Consider the following 23,376-nt stretch of genomic DNA (forward strand, 5'->3'; position numbering starts at 1 on the left):
TAAAATTAGAACCTCAATGTAAATATTACTAAAGTATAAGATGTGAACCGTTATAACCGTACGTACGACAAATTGGAAAATGCGATCACGCAATTTCTGAACGATTGGATGAGCAATATTAAAATTAAGTTATTCACGAAGCACGATATTGAATTCCAGCGGGCTACGGTAACGCAGATTTTAGGATTCTCGTTTAAGTAGGGAAGCCTTTAAAATGTTCATCAGTCTCTTTGTTGTAGAGGCTTATTTCTACTTTGGTGATTATTGCTACACCTGCCTTAAACACGTTTCATAAAACATGTGTTATTTAAGTACTTTTTTTTAAGTGAGATAGTATCTATTTTTTTTCAATTTTCAACACATTAATAATTTGGTTTTATTTCATAATATGAAATTATCTTATTTACAAATTCCTACAAATTAAGATGAAATTGTATAATTAACTGAATCCGTGACAAAATGCGTGAGCATAATCAACCTACTAACATAAAATCACGCCTGGCTCGAAGAACTAAAATGACAAAATGTTGTACTGAGAATTATTTATTAAGATATTTTGTCTTTGATATTTCTAATACAAAGATAACCGCATGTAGGTACTATTACCGGGAAGCTCTAACCATAATGTCTAAACTACAATTTCACTATTGTAACTTAATAGTAATTACATAAACGTCAGACGGAGCGTGACTCGGGCGTATGGTGAAAACCACACGTTTATTGGGGCACTACATGTCGGTCAGACTCCTCACCCACAAAACTCGTGACTTAGTCGGGTTTCAGATAGTACGTTTTATACTGCTATGTGGAAATCATGCTAGATAGAGGCGTCTTATGTCATACTCATCATTACAAAAAAACTACAAATAGACTTTAACACAAAAAGTCATACGACTGAGGGCAATCTTTTTCAAGGGCATAATTTTCAAACGAACTGTAATAATTTTTAGAAACACTCGCTTCTCTGTATATTACTTTATTTAAATTTTAATAATAATTATGTCACTTATTCAAAAGATAAGGTAATAAAACAAATTAATGATGAACAAGTACCTAACTAAGTAGCATCATTCCCACAAAATTAAAATTAAGATTTTTCCCCCAGTTCAAAGCACTTTATATCTCGGAATCAAAATGCCCTCGTTTTTGCTTCGCTGTAGTCGGGTAAAATATACGTTTAAAATTAAATGTTATTTTCTATTACGGGTCAGCAGCTTCACCCCAAGACCAGTGACCTTACGACGGACGAAGGACTTGTTCACGTCGACCCGTAGATTAGAGGTTGTAACGCCCAATTTGAATTTACTGACGTTGAATTAATTTTGTGGAGAATCTCGGCCTGTTTATGTCGGTCAAACCACTCCTACTAGCTGGGGACGTATTAAAGGTCATTTGCGTGTACATTGACCCACAGCTTATGAGTTTTGGATGGCCCTATTTTAACACATCACATGTCGTAAATGTTTGGTTAAAGGGTCGTCATTCGAATGATGATCGACGTTGATGACATTTTAACTATGACGATGGTTGGTACATTGGAAAGTTTAAGTCATTAATAGTTGATACAGTTTGAAGTTCACAGAGAGGTAATGGTATTAATGGTTTAATAGAGGTTTACTTAAATTTGTGTTACGTATTTTACATATAGGTATATCTGAGCTCAAATCTGAGCTTTCATTATCTACTTTTGTAATTGTGGTACATTAAATGGTATAAACTCGGAACTCAGTAGTCTATCAAACTTCCTGGCAAACAAAAACAAGGCAGTTATATGCATAACTCAGCCAAAAAAATAAGAACCTTAACTTTTCGAACAAGTATTGAAATACATGTATCAAATTGCGTAATATATTGATTTGCGTAATAGATGCGAATTACTCACTCATTTAATAATGTAAATATCACCAATTTATTAGTACATAACATACATTCCGGATTTGTTATTCTACGATGTTGAATGAATAGAAAAAGTTCGTGTGCAGTTAAATGACTTAATGTCATTCGCCATCACGTAAAAAGTTCACATCCGCAAAATTCACAATATCCACTATGACGTTCAAACAGACTCGTTAAAGTGCAAATTTTGCTTCAATGGCCAAGTTATGGTTCCCGAGGCAGTCTTTTTTTTTTGCTCTGAGGTAACTACATCTATAAACTAATCCAATTCACATTATGGCCGACCCCTTGTCACCTTGTTGCCTTAGCGTGCTGTCCCCGTGTCACCTTGAAATAGTTCTACTCATTAGAACTGTGTGCTTTTCCTTAAGCGATATCGAAGTAATTAATTAGTAACATAGTCCACCTTCACATATGTAACCTAATTTATTAGCATATTAATTGTACTGATGCCATAAGAAAGATTAACTTCTTAGAACTTTAGGCTAACTTCAGTGATTCAGTTGGAGGTGACGAAGAAACATTTTAGACTCCTAATCAGTATTATTTTTTTATTATATGCTTGTAAACTCGCTATGACGTAATAGAGTAAAGACTGTTAAATTAACTAGTAAAAAAGACATGAAAAAACTTCCTATTCCTGGGTGCCGCTTTTCTCTAAGAATGATTGATTAGGACATCGCTAGCCAAATATCGTTTCGTTGACTTGAAACTCTTTTGAAATCATTATAGAGAACACTTAACCGCGTAGGTTTACCAAAGATACTAAATTTGCTAACTTAGACCACCAGTGAGATACTCCATCTCACTAGACTGTCACTACTACATAAATTACCATTAGACTCACAAACTAAATGCAAGTTGAACTCGTTGCTACACAGATCCACAGATTTCCATAAACATAAATATTAATAACAGCAGCTGCATTGGCATAGATAAAAGATGGCATTACATTATCTACATCGTAACATTTTAATGGGACATAAGAATTCATGAGCACGTCCATGGGTCCATAAATCGGTGACCTCTGGTCCATGGGGCGTTGCACGGAGATTACATCGGGTAGGGGCTATTGAACTGGTGATTAAGAAGTGAACGCTCTAATATTAAATTAATATGTGTAAATCCTCCCATGACTGCTTTGGGGACCATTTTGACTTATGATTGTATCATAATTATACAAGTCCCTTGAGGCAATTTGGAATTAAAATTTATGTACATTTCTCTGCTTTTACGTATTTGAATAAATCCTGACTAAATAGGTTTAGCAATATCTATAAAAAGCACGAACAAATCAAACTTTTTAAGTGCTTTCATATTTTGGTACGTACTGTATAAAGGCGCGCGTCAGTAACTTTGAAAATTACGACACCATCATATTTATATATATCAATATATCTAATAAAGATTGAATACGCTCTTCGGTTAGTATGGCGGCATTAGGAAACTTAGGTAACATACATAATTTCACGTGCAGCGACGTTCGGTATTCATGTCGTAATATGTTTAAATATCTAATACCTGCAGGCGGCTAAAGTTGGCGTACTTACAAGTGAAAGTTATTTCGTAAGAGTTAAAAAAAACAATTGCATAATTTTATTTTGTATAATTTTAAATGAAATTAAAGTGGATGGAATTATTCAAATTGGTTTTTTATCACATTTTTTTATAAAACAATCAAAAATGAAATCTTTTCAACAAAAACATTAAAACAAGATTACTGCAAAGTAAAAAATTAAATAAACATTTATTGTTTGGTTAATGTTTGATATTGGCGCTGAAAGACTTCTCGTAACAGACTCGAAGGACTCCACAGGAGTATGAACGAGGTAAACTGTGTCCAATCTTTATAGCAGCGCAGTCACAAATACACACGAATCGATAACCTTTCGACTTAAGCGAACTCGATTAAATTAAGATTAGGAAAGCCCGCTAGCTAAATGCGGATTAATAACTGCAAATTATTCGACAACTTGATGGGAAGTTCTTAGGCAAGTGTACAGATTCGAGTGGATTGTAAGACCTCCTGTAGTACCTACCTCCAAATACAACCAGTTATAATTTACTGTTAGTGCTCAATGTGTCTAAAATTAAAAATAACGTTGATAAAATCATATCTATTCGTATCCTGGTTTTACTCACAAACTTGCGATAATGAACCATTATTCGAGCTAACTGTAAAATAATATTTAAGTACAAATTATGTCTCACATTTTTTGCCTACATTATCATACCGAATTTCAAAACCGAACCCAAACTGTTCGCCGAAGTAGCAATAGTATAATCAAAACAGTTTCTGTTTATTTATATTTATTAATTCCAAGTATTTTTGATCTATACGAAAAAGTTGTAATTCGCATTAATTAAGTGTAACTTGTTTGTGAATTTTCTTGGAAATTAAAGTGATGGTTGGTTGTAAATATTATGTACGAGCATATAAATTAGATTCCTAATTAACACTTGTACGAGGCAATAACTTTTCTCGTGTCTTGTAACTGGGTAAAGGTGAGTGTATAATCCAAAATTAATCAGTACAATACACTTTGAAAAATTGAATTTTCCTTAATTCTACTCACCGGTCATGCTGTATGAGAGCTATCGAGCTGGCGACAAGGTCTTCGAACTGTTTCTCGCTGGCGGAGCTCCCCTGCCTCTTGTGGTGGTGCGGTGTGTTCGTGACTGACGAGGTCGGAGTCAACGTCTTCTGGGCTTCGGATGTCAGCGCCTTAGCGGCAAGGTTGCCACTGGACTTGCTGCCGAAGATCTTCCACGTCACGCTCGGCGTGGTGCTGGGTGTTGATTCATGGCTTTTCGAGGATGAACTGCTCTTCCACGGGAATACACCTCTGTAACAATTGAAATTAAAAGGTTAATACTTATAACATACATAACGATATTTGGTGAAATTGTCATAAAATATTCTCTAAATACTGTCCGGTAAAAAAAATACAAGGAAATTTTCTGGACAAGGGTGGAAAAAATATTCTTAACATAACAATTACCTATTTTAGATAAAATTAAAACTATATTAAGAGCGATATAATAGAAAATATTTTTCAAAATGTTCACGCAAAAGGAATTAGACATATAAAACATACTAAAAATGAAATTATACGTTTCACCTCACAAGTGTTTCTACCAAAAAAAAACCCCGATAAGATGTGCTAACCAAACGTGAACCGAATTGAAAACCTGCTAACCTACTTAATTCTAAACGTTACCAGACAATAACAATGCAACACAAACAGCGATTTACTAATCGTCCATTACGAACACACTTGAATAACTGCATTCAAAACGTCGTCAGCGATTCTTTCCGCGTAATTTCGAGAGCATAATTCGAAGTTAACTCGGCAGACCTTGCTTCACACGTAATTACTGCAGAGGGCATTGAACCACCTGATGGAAATGCATTAAGATGGAAGGAAACTGAAGCGGAAAGCGGAACCAGACTTAACGATGAAACAATGAAAAGTTATATCACACACAAGAACTTTCCTAACCAAAAACTTGTAAGTCGCAGAAAAAATTCTAATTAAGTATGATTAAAACCGATCATAGTTAGAGATAGAGACATACCTATCTATTTTCATGACAATATTGGGCGTGCGCGAGCGCAGACGTTCGTCCGGAATGTCATTGTGTGATAATTTGCGCTCATACGGAGAACATGGTGCGTGGGTGGAAAATGTATGATAAATTGCTGCAATTGGCAAATGTGCTCCAGTTTACACACCGTATGTTGCAGGAGTATTAGCCCTAACAATCCGAAACGATGATTTTCTACAATTTAATCATTTCACGATCACTTAGTTCGTAAGTTCCTTCGATGAAATAAGTCACTTGGCACAATCACATTCCCATTCCACTATTTTTGTACACGAGAAATAAGACTTGAATATAACACTTCCACTTAATAATCGTCTTCAGCCGAGTGGGTCATACGTAATACGAAAACCAAATATATTCGAATAACAATTAAATAGTCATGAAGTGTGTTACTACGTCAAATACATATGCGTCCTTCATACATTTATTTGCGTTGTTCGTTATCGATTTATTTGCGATGAAATATGATGCTTAGTACAAGGAAATAAGACTTATTGTTCGTGTATCACAACAAACGGAAACCTCGCTTGTCGCTTCTAAATATTGGATAGATTACAACAAAATTATGAGTAACGTGAGATACTCTATGTTTCAGCTTCCGTGTGGATATATAAATTTAGCAGACAGATTTCAATCAAACTGAAATATGTCGGATGATTTCAGGATCAAGATGAAATACTGTAAATGGATGAACAAAGTTTCTTTCATATATTCAAAATTTATGTTTCAGTATATATAATCAATTACAATACTTCTGCTATCTTTCAATGAATATTAGAATTCACATAAATCTATAAAAAATCAACTTCCCGAAATTATCCTTTCGAGCCAAGTAAATTTAGAAATCACTACTCCCATCAATTATATTCTTTGAGACGTCAAAGATACTGTCTGTGTGCCAAAGACTTATCTAAAGCCCGATAACCCAATGGAATATAACTTGTTATAGACTTTTTGTACATCCATTTTCACGATTGACCCCAATCATGACTGACAGGAAGAGAAGATGGGGTCACGGATAGAAAAACTGGTTCAATTGATTAACTGATACTGCGACTTTCTATGATATAATATATTTGCGGTATATTTAAAGAAGTCACTGTAATGTAGCATCGCTGTTTATTAGGCTTCATCTTATTCTAATCATCTTGTAGAAAACTTTCAAGAAACTAACAATTCAAATCAATGTTAAAAGCAATCAATATATGTTATATTATTATAATATTATGATATTATTAAAGCTCGTAGCTTTACGCGGATTTTCCACAAATACAGGTAACTGCAGCCCGCATAGTACCTATTGTAGGACCGGATTAATAAGCTTTTCACTTAGAATCTTGCTACCTATATTCTCGATAGCATTGGTTTAACAGCCTAACCATAATGCTTCATAAAAATTTTGACAATACCATTGTTCATATTGTGGGTAAGAACAATGCCAACCAAGCCATAGTTAAAAAGCCATTCATACAACAGTGGGTTTGCGTAACTCGGCGTTTCCATCGTGTTTCGGAGACTAATCCGAGCGTACTCATACACAATAAAAACAACGAGAACCGTGCGCTCGCGCCGGTGCGGCTGTGCCTGTCCGCGGCTGGTACGCAGTTGCGCACGCGGCACTATCAACACGACCCGCTGTTGACTTATTAACTCACTACTTCAACTCTGGCGCATTCGTATTCGTTGAGAGTGTACAAATAGCCTTGGAGGTCATATTTGTTATTGCGAGCGCTAAAATTATAAATATGTACAGTCTGGTACAAGACAAAACAATATGACTGACTCAAAATAAGCAAATTGACAATGATAAGAATAGTAAACGACAAATAAACAACAAAAGAAAGTAAACAAAGGAAATTATAGTTACAATTAACTATTCGAAACTATATTGAGTGGAGATTTCTACGGCTATGATTATGTAACAAATAACGATCATGTTCGAGTAGTCACAACTCTATTAGAGATTGATCGTACCTACTGGTTCTTTCAAAATGAAAGCTATGAAGATATGTGGATTGTTATAGAGATTATAATGTACTGTACAAAGATTGCATTATTGAAGGATCATATTTGAGTAGTCACGTAATACACAGACTCTATTGAGCATAGACAATTAACTTCATAACTGGTTCTCAAGATGTACTCCCGACCCCGAGGTAATGCATAATGTATTATGCTATTCTATTCGTGTAACACACAATTATTTGATTGCGATCTTGAACCGCAACTATATATGCACAAAACGCGATATTCGGGCGCATGTGGTTATTACTGTGTATAAATCAATTATGATCGTATTGAGAGCAAATTATCTGCGGTTTTGAGCTAAAATGATTTAATTAACCGCCACTAGTCGTATACAAACAATGAAAACATATACGATAATTCCAATACTCTATTTCAAGCAGGTTCAATACTCTATGATGAATATTAAATTGTCACTATAAGGTATATATTTATTGTTAATATCTTAAATATAAAGCTTCTTAAGTGTGGATTCGTTCGCAAGCAAATTAAAAATATATGTAATAATTTCTAGGCATCGATCGATATTACGATTCTTATTGTCCGTATTCTGTTGAATAAGCAGTCTATGACGCTTCGCATACCGACAGCCGTTTGCCTTTGTTAGCAGTAAATTATTTAGCACATCAAGAGAATTCACGTCATCTCATTGTTTCCACGCGGTATTATCAAGCACTAATTATATATTAATTCTCCCAACATTTCCGCCGTTATTACATGTAAATCATAAACATCTGGTATAAACTTGGTTTTCCCATAGATAATTTCACATGATTAAAATAAAAACTCAAATTATAATTTGGTCTACAATGTATATCTATATACTAAAGATACGAGCAATTTCCACGTAACACATAAGCATATTTAAATTAAAATGAAATTGCATTATGAATTTCGTAAAATTGATTAATTTTGTGACACAAACTATAAAATATTGCAAAGTTTAAATAAAAAAATAAACAAAAACCGGAAAATACATCGAATAAACGTTAATATTTTCATTGTAAGTAGTACTTACAAACTAAGCAACAATGATAGAAAGCAGGCCATTCGAACGAAACAGTATTATTAAAACACATTTAAAGTAATGATTAAAAATAATTTTACGTCAGTTCGACTCGCGAAAGCAATTTATGAAAGCCTGGTGGTCGTGAGCAATACCAGCCTCGTAAAGTAGAGTTGATATATATACTACTCGTGTAACAGATAAATTTCTATGACCAAAACTGGAGCAAATAGAAAAACATACCGATTTCCCGTGTACTCAAATATGTTGATTAGACAAATTATCAATAATAGCACAGTATTCCTTCTAGCAGCAGCTTATATCTACTAAAATTCATACAGCAGTCGGCGACAAAAATACATTTTGAAAGATCACAATACTTTATACCTGAAAATTCTTCTCGTTTCAATTCCAACAAATGTATATGATAGGCTATTAACACATATAAAAGGACAAACAAAAGACGCGATTTTAGTTGTTAAGGAATCATATTATACGCAATTATACAATAGTAATTATATAATTGACAATTAAAGGCACAAGTAGAAACAAAAGACACGATTTTAGTTCGGTGCTAACGAGCCATATTGTACACAATTATACAATAATTGCAGTCGCGACATAATAAGAGAAAGAAAATATTTTTCAATTTCGTTTTGGTCATTGTTAAAAGACCTTCACCGATTCAAGCCAATTACGTGAGGCATTCAACACTATTAACGGAATATTTTTAATTATAATTGTAATTACGAAGCCCATTGTCAGATTCTCATCTCTCATTTTAACTATTTGAGGATTAACTCTGCCATTTCGAGAATTTAAGCCCTTGGTTCGTACAAAATCACGTCGAAAAACATGCAACATTCTTGTGGAACACAAAATAAACATACGAACGCAACTATTCCGTCATACAAACAATGAGGAGAGAGATAAATTAACATTAACTTATCACACACACGCAAACTACATTCCAACTAAAGTTCAATAATAATGAATAATAACACAAATGTCATTATCAACATTTAAACATAATATTAGAACCATGACGAAAGTGGAATGGAACGTCAACAATCTGAATGTTTGCCTTTGTAATCATCCAGAATATTTAGCATAGCCAATTTGTATTCAGTAACCGTCACCTTAACCCATGAAGGGACGTCTGGGCCATACGAAATTTCGTCATGATCGGCATGGACACAAGCACGATGTATTAACAGCGGATCGAAAGCATTCAAACCACGCCTCTGCCCATCAATTGTTGCATTTATCGCATTCCATTGTGTGTTCGTGACCTTCTGGCGATCGTTGAATATTGTATTGTGTACCGGCGGTTGTATGTGGGCATACATTTTTGATCTCCGTAAATGTTTTAATATCACTTAAGACCCTACTACAATATGTACATAATAAGTTGTCTATGTACGAGTAACTTGTTAATGAAAAAGTTCGGCTTTTGCGAACTTTATTTTTATTTATCACTGGCATATCGGTCAATAAATTATATTAGCGTTAACTTTTTCTATTCAAAGATTCGAATGATCATTTTCACGTATACCACGTTTATAACATTTATAGCTTCACAAAAATCCCAACTGATAGCATAATAAAGTTACGTCATGTAGTGGTTATTACAGTTGCATGACTTTTTATCAGTAATCTGATGATAATGATGACCTTCGTTTTAATGAATGTTGCAATTCTACGATAAAACAACGATGGACGTGATACCATCATTAGAGAAAATTACACCCTTCATAATATTGAATGCACCAAAGCCTGCTCGCGGGAAAATTATTATCGCCGTAAATAACTCCAACAAAAACGTACTGAGTTAACTGAAGGTGGATTTCTATAAGAACATTTTCCTGTTCTAAGAACAAAATGTGAAGGTGAGTAAACATATAACTACACTGGCGAAAAATAATAATTTGTAAATTAAATAAAAAGAAGACAATTCCATCCAACATGCTCGTTTCCTGTTTATATCTAAGAATATAGGTAGGTACTTAAAATGTTAATCTGCTGCTGCGAAAAGCACCTAATCATTTTTATATTTGTAGGCTACAGGCAAAGTCCTCAGTGCACGAGAGGTTAACAATAACAACACACAACATAAGGCAAAACACAGCTTAATAAATACTGGTCAGCCGAGTTATGGGAGCTGGGCGTCGAGGAAATAATTGCAGTCTATTTCGCGAACAAATTAAATTTTTATTTAAATTTAACACAAATTTTACACAAGTTTTAACAAAAATGAAATAAAAAAAATAAATTGATGGGATAGGTCGAGTCACTTTCCGCGATGGAGGTGAACTGATTCCATGGTGGACGGCCACCTGTACGTGGGACGGCCACCCGCGCGTGGGACGGCCACCTGCGCGCCTCGTCAGCGTTGGCCGTTCCGCGAAGGCCCGATGCAGCGCAAGCACGATGCAGCGTGAGAACGGTGTAGGGCTGGCGCGATGCAGCCTTAACGTGTAGGGCTGTCGCTTACACGTAACTGCCGTCACAACAATGGATTTTTTTTGCACATATAAGACCCGCACCGATGAGTGAAACGAAAATAAACCATAAATCAACTTGTCTGTGTTTCTTGGCGTTCGTGGAAATGTTTATTTCTTACACGATTCTTCATACGTTGCACCACGTCTGATTTTGCGAATTGTACTTGCACAATGCGAGGATAAAGAGTTTAGCGATGTTCAAAATGTTTGTTAAAAATATCAATCACGGTTGCATCCGTGACATCATTGGTTCTTCTTTTCGTAGTTTAAATAATTACTCGATAAAATTATAATCAAAATCTCGTAAGATATATCCTATTCAATATAATGTTATGAACAAAAAATCGCTCTAAACAGAATTAACTTGCTACCATTGACGCTCGACGCAGGTTAAAATCGTGATCGGCTAGATGAACTGTTTGAGATATTTGATGAAGCGTGAATGCGGATGTCGAATCTAGATTCTAAAACGAATCATTTAATTGCGTTAACAAAAGGGAAGAAAGAATCCCAAGTGTAATTTGAGGCTTTGTACCACACCAAACAAGTCATAGTAGTTGCCTGGATTGGTTTTATCAAAACTTTATTTCAAAAAATCTAATAGAAAGGAAAACAACATCATTATAATTAATACGAAAAACAGCAAGTGAACAAAATATTTTTTTATCAATAACATAATGACGAATCAATCACGTATATTAAAATATAAATAACGAAAACTGAAAATGATACGGGATTTATAAAAATCCTACACGGTTATATTATAACTCAACGTTATTAATTTTAACGATACAAAATTTACGATGAAAATTATTTCAAATGTTATGAAAATGTACCGTTTTAGCTAGTAAAATATTCTAGAAATGTTACTTAGGACAAAAGTAACTGCAAGCGCTCTGGACCGAGATGACCTTTAGAAAAGTTTAAAGCGTTGGTGTGGTTTTAATGTAGCTTTTTTATCGTTAATAATTATCAATAACGTTGGGATATTATGATAAAGGTGATATATATATAAACATGTTACAGCAGATAATGTACCTATTGCACTATTAACTACTAATGCTAAGTAAAAAATACCAATGTAATAGTACCGTCATGACCAGAGACCCAGCACTCAATGAACTTAGATTTATTGGTGTTCACACCTTTTTAGAGCAACTAGATAAGGTTTGGTTGGCAGATAGCGCAATTACTGTGTAAACATTCAGTTTTGCAACGATTCGCAATCGCCGGTACCGATCTCGGGACGACACCGCGATTACAAGCGTGAGAAAGGCACTGTGTTTATCTGACGCAAGGAAACGTGATAGTAGTAGTAAATCACCAGTTTTTTAACAGTAAAGGAAAATAATCTAATAAACATTAAAAACTGTGAACATTGAGTAAATCGATATAATAATCTACTTCTGTTATCGCCGTGAATATGAATTTTTAAATTGATGCTAGTAGGTCGAAATTACGAGCTCGTAAAATTTCGTCACAAAGAGAAATAACAAATCGGAAAATAATATGTTACGCCACTGTGCGGAAAAATGAAATCCGTATTAAAAATTTTAATCAGAAAACAATAAAAGATAAATCGTGAAGCAATTAAATCGAGCAAATGATCCGATGTAGGTAAACAATTTCAGATAAGAGCCATAAATGGATTTCCCTCTATATAAAATGTAACATCCTGCTCTACTTTATCACAAACAATCTCGTTTAATTATATTAACATTTACGCTATTCTAGGGAAATCGTAGGAGTAATAAATAGTCTGGACTAGTAAACAAATTGTAAAAGTTAATTATCGAGCCCGTGGCAGGTGCTTCAATTGGTTCGATGAAAAAGAATATTTCTTCCATGCCCGAACCTCATACAAAAACATTTATTGTTATCTTTTCAATGGAACATCTTCGAGCATCCCAAACTTTTCAAGCTAGTAAAAAATATTCGATTCGGGATACGAGACCTATTTACGTCTCGGAGCCACTCCCACACGCGTTGCCTTTTTCGAGTAAATTGAGCACAAACATTTGCTCTCACCCCAAAAGGGAATACGTGGAAAAGTTTTTTAGGAGTTTGCTTTAGGAGTGAGGTTCAAGGATTTGTAATGGAATTCGGGAGTGAATTAAACTGTCGAAAAGGTTGTTTTATCATTACTCTGATTAATCTTTATCAAGTTAAGCCAGCCAAGAAAGCATGAAAAAGAAACTCTTTGTTGCAAATCATTTCACACATAAAAATGTACACTTTGTAAATAATAAAGATTGAGGAAACATGACACATCGGTCGATAAATGCTACCAAAACTGTTACTTAACACCTACAGGCTTTACAATATCCGTTACAATCCATATATGTCGAAAGCAAAGGTTGAATAAAAATCAAGTTGCGTTGTAGTGCTGGAGTGATTTGTAATATTTTGTAACTAATGCAATTCTACGTCTATCACTAATTCGTTATTATACAGCTGCGAATATAAATCTGCCCTGATTTACTTCGACTCATTATATCACAATAATAATTTACTTTATATATCCATGAAAACATTAACTAATATGTAACAAAGAACTCAATGAGCAGCTTAAATGGAACAATTAGCGACCAAAGCTATGTAAATTACGTGAAACATTGACAATAGATAATGAACAAAATATAAAAAAGACATAATATTGAAACTTCGAAATAACTGCCGACTAATCCGATGACGTATTAAATAATGTACAAGAAGATACCATTAACCATTTTATTTAAGAATACTTTTATAAGTTTCGCAACAATTAATTCGCCTGTGATGTAGAACCGAATCCGGAGCATTTAACGTGTGTGTGTCATACCAATTTATAAAATTTTCTATTTCTCTTCAACTTTGAAATTATATAATAAATAAAAACACTTATAAAACTAATCTGAAAATCCTAGTCTTCTTAAATCGTTGCGCAGTCCATATCTAATTCCACCCCATCAATATCTGTGCATTGAGTCGTGCCGAAGCAGCACTGATTGGAAAGTTTGGATTACGTTAACGATTACTTAATTCATGGTATACTTTGGTATTAATAGTGACCTCCTAGATAACTAGACATAACGATAATAATGATAACGACTTGCGGATTACGTAGGAAGTTAAAATAATCCTTACTAATATTACAAATCCGAAAGTAACTCTGTCTGTCTGTCTGTTTGTCTGTCTGTCTGTCTGTCTGTCTGACTGTCTGTCTGGTTGTCTCTTCTTCCCACCTAAACCACTGAACCGATTTTAATGAAATTTTGTACAAAGATAGTCTGAGACCCGAGAAAGGACATAGGATAGTTTTTATCCCGGAAATCCCACGGGAAGTAGGGATGGCGATCTAAGATCGATTAATCGGAGAATCGATCTTTTGGACCAAAAAAATCGATTATTTTAATCGATATTAGTAAGGATTGAATCGTAAACTATGCATTTGATCAAGTGATGATCTTTAGCAAAGTTGTTGTCTATGAGCCCACGAAGATTCCAGAATTGGTACGACCAATTTTCGCCAGATGGTGCCACTGTCGTTTCAATGAAGGTACGAATTTTCAGTTTTATGTATGTTAGTATGTCATATTATTTTCTTTTAAACGCGGGCGAAGCCGCGGGCACAAACTAGTAACTTATAAGTTAAAAATTGTCAAGTTAACAAATCTTTTAAAGTTAGTGTTATTTAGAAAGAAAAACAAATATATTAAAACACACACAAGCACAAGACTGTTAAATAGACGTGACAATTTTGCATTACTATATTACAGCGAAACGCATGTGCGAAAAAACTTTACATAGGCTTCTTCATTTTAGGAATCTTTAGAATTCTCTTTGGCCTAATTTGATGAATCTACTTCATACTGATACTGTATAATCGTAAGAAACAGCTCTCAAATTAGAATTCACGTGCTTGGTGTCGACAGAATTTATATTTATTTATAAAACACGAGGCAACTGCTCAGTGCCACGAGCGAGACACGTTTCAATATTCCGAGACGATCTTGGCATTATATTGCCAACGATATACTTATGTCTTAAAAGTTTTCTTGGTTTTATCAAAAATAGCCAGACTATTTAAATTAAAATAAATCTAAATAAGGTTTACAATTAAGATAAAATGTTAGAAATGGTTTAGTTACATCACAATATTTCAGGTATCGCCTAACCTTCCCATTTAAAATTTGAAACACATATTTGGTAAACTTAAAACTCATAGCGTAAAAACTCATAAACTACCATGAGTCAAAACGTAAAAACTCATGCTAAGGGTACAGGTCCGTTTACAAAATTCATAACAGGATGAACTCAAAAGGCTCGTTGGTTTACATAAAGGAAAACCGCAGGTATTGTGGTTTTTGTTGTTAAATAATAAATAATCGATAAGACTATTTCTGTCGGTGACGTACCTTGGTTATTAATTTAACCGAAAGCTTTGATACCGCTGTTATTTTAATAAAACGTGCTAGTATAAAACAATTACTGTCAATAAAAAATTAAAATCTTATATTATCAAATAAATATCAAAATGCTTACTAAGACGGGCTACCATCTAATATGAGAGTTCTACTTGAATGAGTTGCCAACCAACAGATACAATAGTCAATGACCTGTACATCCTGATCATTTTCCAGTTGAAGGGACATGAACAATACTCCAGCCATCCTTCGCTTCGTCACCTGTTCCCTGAAGTTCCAGGCCATGCACAAATGATTCGGAGATTATTTTATGCGGCTAAAATCACAGAGTAAAATGACTCATACTATGGCAAAATTGGATTTTGCAACTTATTCATACGGATTTTCTAGAACATATTCCAAAGCTATTCGACTTTCGTTCGTCGGACACAATTTCCTCTTCCACTTATTTTGTTTACACATTTCATGCTATCCGTTAAATTGAAAATATAGAGGTTTCTACCTAAAAACAGCAGTGTTAGGCGCTGCTGTGTTCCGGTTTGAAGGGAGAAAGACTTTTCTGAGGCGTTCCAGCTTAGTCCTCAAGGGTAGCGGCGCATCTGTGGCCGACCTCAGGTAGAAATATCTAATCCTATCTGGGGTTGATTACAGATGTCCATGGGCGGCAGTAGCCACTTACCATCAGCTGGACTGCTCGTCTGCTACTCTTATATTATAAAATAAAAAAATATATATAAATATATAGAGGGCTTCCTGTTTCCTTTTTATGATGGATACGAAGTATTAAGCACCAAACCACACTATTATGTTGATAGCTTCTATGTTGTATCTGATATTTTCAGAAATCGGTTCTTTATTTTTATTTATTCCACGGCACGTACCATCTCTGGATACTAAAAGATCAATAGCATCTCGGCCCAGACAGGAAATGGTTAAAAAGTAATATCCGTTGCTTTTAGTCGCAGTATATCGATCTTGATGCTGATTTTTATAGGGCAAGTTATGAAATAAAAGAAGTTGACGCTATCGATACCTATTCATGTGATTTTCACGTTTTATAGGTTTTTATGTTAAAGAATTACCAATGTTATAAATACAATTTGTTAATTCGATTATCTTATTTGACATCATCATTAAGGTCTATGCTGCAATGCCTCGAATGAAGTGTATTCTTGTATATGGACAATGAATTCGTCGTTCAGCGATCTGTTATCTTCCATATACGATAATAATATGTAATGTATATGTTATCTTCCATAGACGATAATAAAGCAGTGTTACCGCAGTGTTTTTTTTTTTAATTCTATCTTTACTGAGGCTTCATTTGTTTACATATTATGTCAGAAAAAAACACGTAAGAAATGTTTTAAGCCCATTGGTTACATAAGACACAGAAACCTTACTTTATAATAAGAGTTTTATTTTGTGATAAATATATCTCGTGTTGGACAAGAACTTGTAGCTCTTACGTGAAATATATTTGTGCAGTACGTTTCGAAGTAGATCGGGGATTTCGTTTCACGCGAAGAAAATTTGTGACTCTAACCGTCACGACCACAATAAACCAGTGTACTATTACGAAACTTCTCTAATTGATATCAACATCTGGTACTAAAACAGCGGTAATTGGCCACTGTTTCCGCCGGTCGTCGTGACGAACTTTCACTGGATGAAATTATATTTCACTTTTTCTTATTTATGCTGGATAACGTTAAATTAAGGTATACATTAAATATATCACAGAAAATTGATGTTTTACAGGTTTTTAAAAACTTACATCGTCCAATTTATGATATCAAAAAGTACTTAAAAATAAAATAAAATATGGTGTAGAAATATAAATGTCTAGCTTAAGGCTGACAAATAATTAGGAAAATAACTTTAAGACATTTAGGCTTAGGCAACTGGCACTTAAATATTTTAATCATTTCGCTCTGAATTTAATCGATAAATAAATAAGCGTAGGTCATGGTTCTCGTAAATAAAATTGCCACATGCCTAAAACAGGTCAATGGTCCAATATCTTTTTAACAATACTAATTTTAGAGTAAACCTTCAATTCTTTGTTTGATTGATTGGTATTTGGCTTAAGAAAATATGTCTCTATTGTCGTTTCATTATTACCAATAATAAAGGACATTATTTATCAAATTAATGATGAATAAAGTATAATGATCTATAGGTAGGTACTTCTATTAGCTTCAAGGAGGTTACGTAAAACTGCAGGTTAAAAATAGAACTCGACTGCGTAAACATAAACCCACATTTCAAACAGTTTACCCATTTCTGTATTTTTGGATAGGGGAAGTGTTATTTACTGCATAGAAGGGTGGGAAATTAGAGATTGAAACGTTTTACAGATTTAACTCCTATTTTTCCTGAATTGTATGAAAAGTAGACTCTCGTGGTACGGTGATTACCATACCTGCTGGTTCACCACACAAAGGATTCTGGGTATAAACGAAAATATATATAAAATTTACCTTAATAAAAACACAAAGCGACTTTATTTGATCGTGTGTAAAGCTTTTCAAAAGTTAGGCTCTTTGTAGTCTTAAAATCAGATTACCAGAAGAACGTCTCCTCTGGTTCCCATTGCGAGCGTGAATTACGTACAAAAACCTGAAACGCACAGACAACAAAGGGATGTTTGCGCTGAATACCGTATTCCGTTCTCGCATCGCTATAAGGAACAAAAACGGTAGCATGAAATAATACTCGTATTTCTCACGCGTCACCGCTTACTCTGAACAAGTCATTCTGTATACGCCGCTTATGGGGGTGACACGGTATTTTCTATCTTAAACAGACGGTATCTCAGTACGTTTCACCATAAAGAATTCCCCTAACGTTTTTTATTGTGTGTAAAATTTCGTAACCGTCGCTTTTATCCAATTACGTAACAATTTGATAAGATTTGACGTAAACTGAGATATGAATGATTGTAGATATGCTATTGGATTGTATCGTAAAATTACGAACTTCTTAGATTAAGCTTGCTTTCTCCAGACAGACAAAGGTATTATTATATGGAAAGCAGATAGATAATAAGTATTGCATGAATTGATCTACTATTATTACACCTATATAGACAGTCATTAAGCAGCTTTGCTTAGAAATTAAATCTCAATTTGTTTTTAAGTCGACATATAATTGTACGTCACGATATGCAAAGTTCTACGTAGGTATACTCTCATATGAGACGTGAAAGCCACTGGCGTTTATTTTGCTCTCCACCTGTACATAATTCGCATTTAAGAGCATTTCAGCTATGTTTAGCTTACGAGAAAATTGTTTACGAAACTTACACTGAGCACACTCAAGAATCTGCTATTTACGATAGATATTAACATGAAGCAAGAACCCAAAATTCTATATTTTATTCCCCGTCTTCTCATATTAAACAAATTCGAAGCGTGATTTTAAAATAGCTGCACTTTTATAAACATCACATAAAAAAAGACATTGATAAATGTATATTCGTGTCTGTCCCTATGAAATAATCTTGGAAACAGCGGAAGCTATTTAGACGGGTCGTTCACTGGAAGGACTTTACAGGATGTGAGACATTTTTCAGGAATGAAGACTACGTTTTAAACAGAAAATATTCTGGATTCATGTCTATAATCGAGGGAAAAGCTGGTGAGAAAAATATAGCAAATTGGAGATTTTCCAAAATAAAAAAAAAATCATATACAATCTACTCATACCATAAGTACCTAATACGCAACAGTGGGAAACTAATAGAAGATGAATCAAGTATACCAGTGAAAAACTGATTACTGATATGGAAGCAGCGTTTTAAGGTCCACGAAAATAGTAGAAAAAGAACTGAGTACATAAAGCGAATATGTTTAGTAAACATGATAAACTATTTATATCAGCAAATAATTCAACTAGACCATAACCTAAGGAGGGATTATGTAAAACGTTTGGACGCTTTATCAACACAACCTTAAGTTAATCACAACGGCTTTGTGATGACCGCTTGGAATGATTCAACAATTAGTCGGTTTGCTAAACAATACTTCCAGTCGTATTAGTCATATCAAATGGGAGTACGTAATTGTGCCAATACAATCGTTTAAAATTATTTTACTAATTCATCAAAACACGTTAGTTTTACAAACAACATTTTTGCCGTGTACAGAGAATTAAACTTGGAGTAAAATAGAACGAATAAAATGAAAGATAAACTTATAAAACTACATAATTACCTACTATTCTAACCGAAAATGAGTTCCATAATAATCATAATAGAAAATTAAAATCTAATCAACACATATTAATTTGAAATCAAAAACCTTGCTATTTTAATATGTACGTCTTAAGTGGTTGGTAATTCACATTTCGCATACCATAAAACTAAACGAAGTGTCAAATTATAAATACATAGCATAGCAAAGGCTACAGTAATATAACGAAATCAAATAGACAGAAATAGAATAAATGACTATAACACTCAACCAAAAAACTTATATAAAAATGTATAAAAGAACTACATCAATGCATCACACAGAGACAGATCGTATCATCTTTCGGAAAACGGATACATGACATAATTCTGCCATAACCATAAACCTGCGTATTCCACGAATAAGTTCACATTATGTATTCATTACATTTTGACAACATAAACTCTGCGTCACAAACAAAGACGTCCAGTGAGCAAGAGAATTACTCATTAGGTCGTTACAGAGACGACAGCTAATTACTCCCTGCAAGTACGAAGGCACGCTAATGATAACGAGCTACCGGCTAATCATTCAGGGCTGGTATAATGACTCAGTTAAAAACGAGATCATTCTCCATTGCATGTGTACAGTATTAATGGGTCAATAAAATCGGTGACAAAGGGCTCCCTTGTGGAGTCCACTCAAGTAAGTAGTCTAATTTTACTAAATATGTTAATAGAATTAATACTGCCTTTCAAGTTACATAAGATAATGATAGTATCCGCTATTATAAATATAAAATAAAATCTCAGTGTTTGAAAGCACACGATTATTTAAATAACTCTCTTTGTAAATAGAGACGATTATTAGGTACCTATGATTGATAATATAATATTATATTTCAAATTTTCTCCTAATCAACTATTTATCTTCTAAAATACACTTAACAGAAAGTACGTACACTGCATCCGAGAAGAGCAAATATTAATTGTGTTTATTGGATCGCAAACGACAGACATACCTACTTTTAAGATCAACTCAAACATATCTAAGTTGTGTTGATTCGGTTTAATTAGTTATTACAGGACGATTCATTTCCGGTGTGATATCATCATGTGGAATTTGATATTTAAATATTTCTTGAGCACATCCATGAGTCACTTAGTCACTACTAATCATTTGTACAACTTCAACTGTGTCTACATGAAGACCTAACAGAATGTTCAGAATATTCTATAACCTACACAAGTCATACTCAAAACAGACCTCATTATATTTTTTTAAAAAAGTACGAATTTTTTAGATGATCCTTTCGTTGTGCTTCTTCGTGGGAACCTCATGAATGAGCCAGGGCCTTGACTCGCGCTTATAGTCGTAATGAACGCAGTGACATTGCCATTACGTCTCCAAGGCGAAGCAAGACGGTGGGAACAGCATAGCTGCCGTCAACCGGACAACTAGCAAAAGTAGAACGCCTTGGGCATTTTGCATTAACTATCACTAAAGGTTGTGTGACAGAGTCTATTTACAAATAGAATTTATTCATTTTTTTATTTAAATACATTAAAAATATCAACCATGACTTACCTAATAATATACTGTATATGAATAGTAACAGTTATAAGTAAACTCTGATGGTGTACTTCAATAAATAAACATCAAGTAATGAGTAAATATTAAAAGTAATGTTTTGTTAGATGTAATAATAAGCTAAAACCAAGATTCCAGGAAATATCAGCACAACCACATGTATGTATTATATTACCTATACCGAGAATCAAAGCAAATGTTTTATAAGCACCGCACTATATCAACTGTCGAGCTTTCGGAATGCGTAAGCGGAAACAGGTAATTACGTAAGTAAACACCGGCAATTAAGCTTTACGTGCAAGTTGCATTGCTACTCGTAAGAGAAGGACAATAACTTTTTATCCCGTTTCACTCCGCCGCCCATAAAATGCAATTCAATCCAGTGTACCATTTTCTGTACTTCATTTATTGTTTTCTTTTATGTCCCAGAATTTGTCGCTATACGCAGACTTGGGCAGATGTTTCGAAGGTATCAGGTGACGCGCTGTCTGTATGTGCAACATATGCAGTTGAGGCGGATGTATACCATAACAGGTGCTTTTGAGCGCATAAAAATAACTTTGCATTCGTTTCAATGCGATCCTTTCACTTTCTTACTTGTTAACCAGGATTATTAATATGGCAAAACCCGGCCAATGGATTTGTTGACAAACAATAACACCGGTGCTAGACTGCGGCTTATTCGGAATAAATATTAACCACAAATGTAATTATTGCGTGATGTTTCAGGTTCGTACAAAATAACTAATCAAATATATGACTTAATAGGGTCAAGCAATTAAATTAGCAGCAAGTGTAATTAATACAAACACGATTTGTGGCGCTGATACGTACGATACGTATACATTTTGAGTGTGGATATAAATACTAATAGGAAACCATCACAAAACGTTTACAATTTTCATTGGCCCATCGATAACAGTAATATGATACGAAACGGCCGCAGCGAAGTTATAAATAGTCTTTTTGTGTTCATAAAACCGAATGCACCATTGTACGCCTTGGGTCTACCCGTGAGCGTTTCTCTAATGTATTTTACGAGAATTTCATTGCGGCAACGTCCAACGCGAACTGGGAAGGAGGATGGGAAGGCTTCTATTCGAGTTTACATCGAAATGCAGCAATGTATTTGCCCTCCAGCTCGAACTGACCAAGGTCAGGGTTTTGGTAAGGGCAGCGCCAGTGTTACGGAACAGGTTCTGCGAGTCCAGTATCAGGTTTAGGGTATAGGCCGTTTTCGTTGTTACATACGCGCCGCGCCGTGTTGTGTATCCGCGACTAATATTTTATGTTGCATTGTTCGAGTCAGCGTCTAGGTGATTTTGTTGCAATACGCGGTTATTGCGAAAGTTGGTTGTAAAATTTGTAATATATTGTAAATGGGTTTTAAAGAAAGTTCAGTTCAGCGAAAGGTGATGTGGTTATGCATTCGATTTGGTATGACCACGCAAAATTTTACTATCTATGAAATTTCCAATGGGTACTTTATATCTACACATATAAAGTACCCATTGTTACATAATCGTAATTATCAAGAACGCAATAAACAATTTTAATAACAGTTTTTAACATGGACTGCACCGGCATGTAGTGTTAAGAGTGAGGTTAGGCATTGCGTTTAGGTCTCCCAAATTAAACCTTATGGGATACATTTTTAATTTATTTCCGATTGTCTCTTTTATCTATTAAGAGGAAGTATTGTTAATGCCCCATCACAACGTCGGGTTGTAGGTACTTCATATAACACTTTAATCGCAACATATTTCTAAGATTATATTTTAAAACCCTCATATCTTATACGGCAATACAGGAATAAACTCAATTCGTAAATATTCGCATCCGCCGTACTATTGTCGACTACAAAATTGCACTTAAACACATAATGAGATGGTTTGCCAATTGGCCTATAGTTGAAAGGAAACGTCTTATTGTATATGTTACTTGAATGGGTAATAAGTAATAACTCACGATGTCGTGGTAAACATTGTATGTATTTTACTCAGATACATTCACATCAATCGGAAAATTATTTGACAGATCCCCGACAATCAATCTAGTGCTCGAAACGTCCGCTTGGGCGCTGTCTTCTCATTAAACTACATTAATTGTGTCTGTCTCATTAAACTATGCAGTTTTGCTCGAATGTTCTCGCCTGAAGTTAAAAT

The 23,376-nt window shown here is 34.4% G+C and overlaps 1 protein-coding gene across 2 annotated transcripts in view; it reads right to left on the minus strand.

The window, feature by feature from the left end:
• The window catches only part of LOC140756263 (TBC1 domain family member 12), a 40,852-nt gene that overhangs the window by 8,724 nt on the left and 8,752 nt on the right, over positions 1 to 23,376 (minus strand). The window contains exons 1-2 of one of the 2 annotated variants that reach the window (XM_073091741.1): positions 5,476 to 5,779; positions 4,473 to 4,742 (exon numbers count right to left, since the gene is read on the minus strand). In XM_073091741.1, coding sequence (XP_072947842.1) covers positions 4,473 to 4,742; positions 5,476 to 5,489 — 284 coding nt within the window. In that variant the 5' untranslated portion in view covers positions 5,490 to 5,779. Of the gene's footprint in view, positions 1 to 4,472; positions 4,743 to 5,475; positions 5,780 to 23,376 lie in introns of those variants that run through there. The other variant, XM_073091740.1, reaches the window with a different exon arrangement.

This window comes from Epargyreus clarus, unplaced genomic scaffold (genome assembly GCF_041222505.1).
Source record: "Epargyreus clarus isolate Ecla_fem2 unplaced genomic scaffold, WU_Ecla_fem_2.2 ptg000034l, whole genome shotgun sequence".
NCBI classification, from domain to species: Eukaryota; Metazoa; Arthropoda; class Insecta; order Lepidoptera; family Hesperiidae; genus Epargyreus; species Epargyreus clarus.